At 53.6% G+C, this 2,643-nt stretch overlaps 1 protein-coding gene across 1 annotated transcript; it reads right to left on the reverse strand.

Moving 5' to 3' along the window:
* Positions 1–282: 282 nt before the first annotated feature.
* LOC119705297 (C2 calcium-dependent domain-containing protein 4C-like) lies at positions 283–2,178 on the reverse strand. Its single transcript, XM_038147563.1, has 2 exons — positions 1,967–2,178; positions 283–1,705 (listed from the first exon to the last, which is right to left on the reverse strand). Exon 2 carries the CDS (start codon positions 1,648–1,650, stop codon positions 352–354), a length of 1,299 nt encoding a protein of 432 aa, XP_038003491.1. The 5' UTR covers positions 1,651–1,705; positions 1,967–2,178; the 3' UTR covers positions 283–351.
* Positions 2,179–2,643: the final 465 nt, after the last annotated feature.

The following is a 2,643-nucleotide window of genomic DNA, read 5'->3' on the forward strand; positions in this document are numbered from 1 at the left end:
GTTCAGAGTGTATGGTGTGCACAGACTGTTAGCCACTCAGACCAGGCAGAGGGAAAAACACTTCCACCCGAAGTTTATGGCCTGAAAGCCATAAACAAGAACAGCCTTGACTTGGTAACAGCCTAATCCTTTATCCTAAAGGCAGACTAGCCCTTCTCCCCCTCCTGTCAACGTCTCAGTTTGAAGTGTTAAACAGCAAAACAACGCACAAGAGCATGACACTAACACCAAGCAAGGCAGTGCTTTTCAGCGTTCTTAAAAAAAACCCAAAAAACAACAACATAAAAACCAACCTAAAACTTTATTTAGTAGAAAACTTTCAGAAGACAATTTGTTTGAATATTTGAAGCACTACACTGCCAACATATTCATTAAAGACAATTCCCGTTCTCCTAAGGTATAATCCCGTTTCATACTGCAGCCTTTATTTGTTGCTTTCATCCTGACAGAGAGGCTGTACAGCTCTTCTTCTGCAATGCCATCAAAAAAGAAGTCCTCATTGAAGATGGGATTTCTGCTTCTCTTTATAACGGTGCTTCTCTGCTTCTGTGTTTTCCCTGGCACCAGGGAGAAGGAGATACAGCAGTTTATGGTTTTGGGCTCTACAGAATCATCATATAAACCCTCTGCACTGATCAGGCGGATCCGCAGCCTCTCGTTCTCGGAGCAGTATTCAGCTGACAGCCTCAACACGCCTCCCTTGTCCATTACCACAGTGCTCTCTCCCACCAGTCTCTCCCGACTGCAGGTCAGGTCCACTGGAAACATGGGAGAACAGGAGGTGCTGAAGCTCCGTATGCCAAGCAGCCCCTCGGAGGCCCTCCTGATGGCACTGGGGCTGTTATCGGTGGAGCTGCTCTCCTCTGTAGACAGAGAATTGTTCCTGGGCATACTGTATTTACTCTTGTCTTTCAGTGCTCGGCAGAGCAATCCCTCCTGACTTTGCGCTTTGATCAGGGAGCAGGGTCGGGGAGGTGACCTGCTGAGAAGCGGAGAACTGAAAGGAGAGGAATCACTGGAAGAGGCAGTGTCGCTGTCACAGGCGCCTTGCCTGTGCAGGGAGAGATGCTTGGGCGGCAGCCTCACAGAAGCAAAGCTGATAGCGATGGGATTAGACGCGCTCCCTTTGCCACTAAAGGTGTTAGCTCTGGATCGAGACAGCTTCAGGCTGGGCAGAGCACCACGTGGATCACCATGGAAGATGGACTCCTTCCTCCTGGTGTGGGGACTCTCCAGCAAAGTGCAGAAGCCATAGGAAGTGGGGGCTCTGGGAAAGTGGGGCAGGGAGAGCGCTGCTTGGGACTGTGGGTCTGCATTGGTGCTTTCTTCCTCCAGGGCTGAGATCTCCTCTTCAACACTTTCCACCTGAATGAGATGTGGGCAAGAGCTGGGGCTATAATCAGACGTAAGAGCTGCATCCACTGAACTGTGATCCTGGTGGAAGCCACTGCCCTTAACGGAGCCGAAGCTGGTAAGCCTGGGGGGAATGCAGAATTCCGGGATTCTGTCAGGAGTGATCACATTTGGAAAAGCAGCAGCCCTCAATTGGGCTTTTTCTGGCAGATTTTGGCTTTGTGGCAGTCCCAGGAAGGAAGAGCTGGGGAGGTTTCCATTTTCATGTGATGCTCTGATCTTTTCCAATAACCACATCACTGCAGCTGGGCAGGAGGTCCTCAAAGGGGAAAAGTTTGAAGGAGAAATCCACCTGCAGACACACAGAGAGGAAAAGGTACATGAACATCATTTTTGGACACACTACAGCCAAGCAAGGCACAAAGGGTGCCATTCAAGGCAGGACTAGCACAAGCCCATGTTCAAAACAGCCCCTGCCCAGCACACTACCTTTAGCGAAGTCAGTTGGTGCAAGAACAGAACTAAACCACTAAAGAGAGAACACCGCATCGAGGAAAACGTCCCTCTCGCATAATCCCTGCCGCGCTTTTAGAGTCCTTAGCAGAGGACGTACCTTGGCAGGCGCACGGCTCGTTCTTCGCAGCAGCCCGGGCTCGGTGGCAGCAGCTCGGAGCGGTACCCGCAGTGCTTTAGTAGCCGCGCCGCGGGCAGGGGCGGGGGCTGCCGGCCGCGCCTCCTGTCCTCCTGCGGAGCGTAGAGCAGCGAGAGCGGCGCCGCAGCTGCCCTGCGCGACACTCTGCTGGGCACCGAGGCCGAGGGACTTGCCAAAGGGGCCTCTGACGGGAAAGCGCTTTCTGACCGTCTCCCGTCGCCCCCGCAGAGCAGCGGATGTTCCCGGCGCTTGGCGCTCGCCTGCCAGCGCGGGGGGACGCGGCTGCCCGCGCCCGGCCCCTTGCCCTTCCCCTGCGCCCGGGTTCTCTTTGATTAATACCTGCTTACAGAGGCGTCCCGAGGTGTTTCGAGATAATAACAAACCCGGGACAAAAGCAACATTGTCTTGGGGATTCTTTTCTTCTGGAGATCCTGGCAGATTTCCAGCGTTAGAGCAGTAGGAAGCGGGGATTGCGGTTTCCAAGCTCATTTGTAAAGAGCTTTGCTGCCCTTCTCCGTCTGAATGTGTGTCCACCCCCCGGTGCTCACAAAGGACACGAGAGTACGGAACCCTGGCACAGCGTTCTTACCACTGACACTGAGCAGCGACGGAAACGGGAATGCAGGTGCAGCGAGGAG

This window comes from Motacilla alba, chromosome 10, assembly GCF_015832195.1.
Source record: "Motacilla alba alba isolate MOTALB_02 chromosome 10, Motacilla_alba_V1.0_pri, whole genome shotgun sequence".
NCBI classification, from domain to species: domain Eukaryota; kingdom Metazoa; phylum Chordata; class Aves; order Passeriformes; family Motacillidae; genus Motacilla; species Motacilla alba.

Coding starts and splice junctions, on each gene's coding strand:
- LOC119705297 (XM_038147563.1), bottom strand. CDS start 1,650: ATGTGGTTATTGGAAAAGATCAGAGCATCACATGAAAATGGAAACCTC.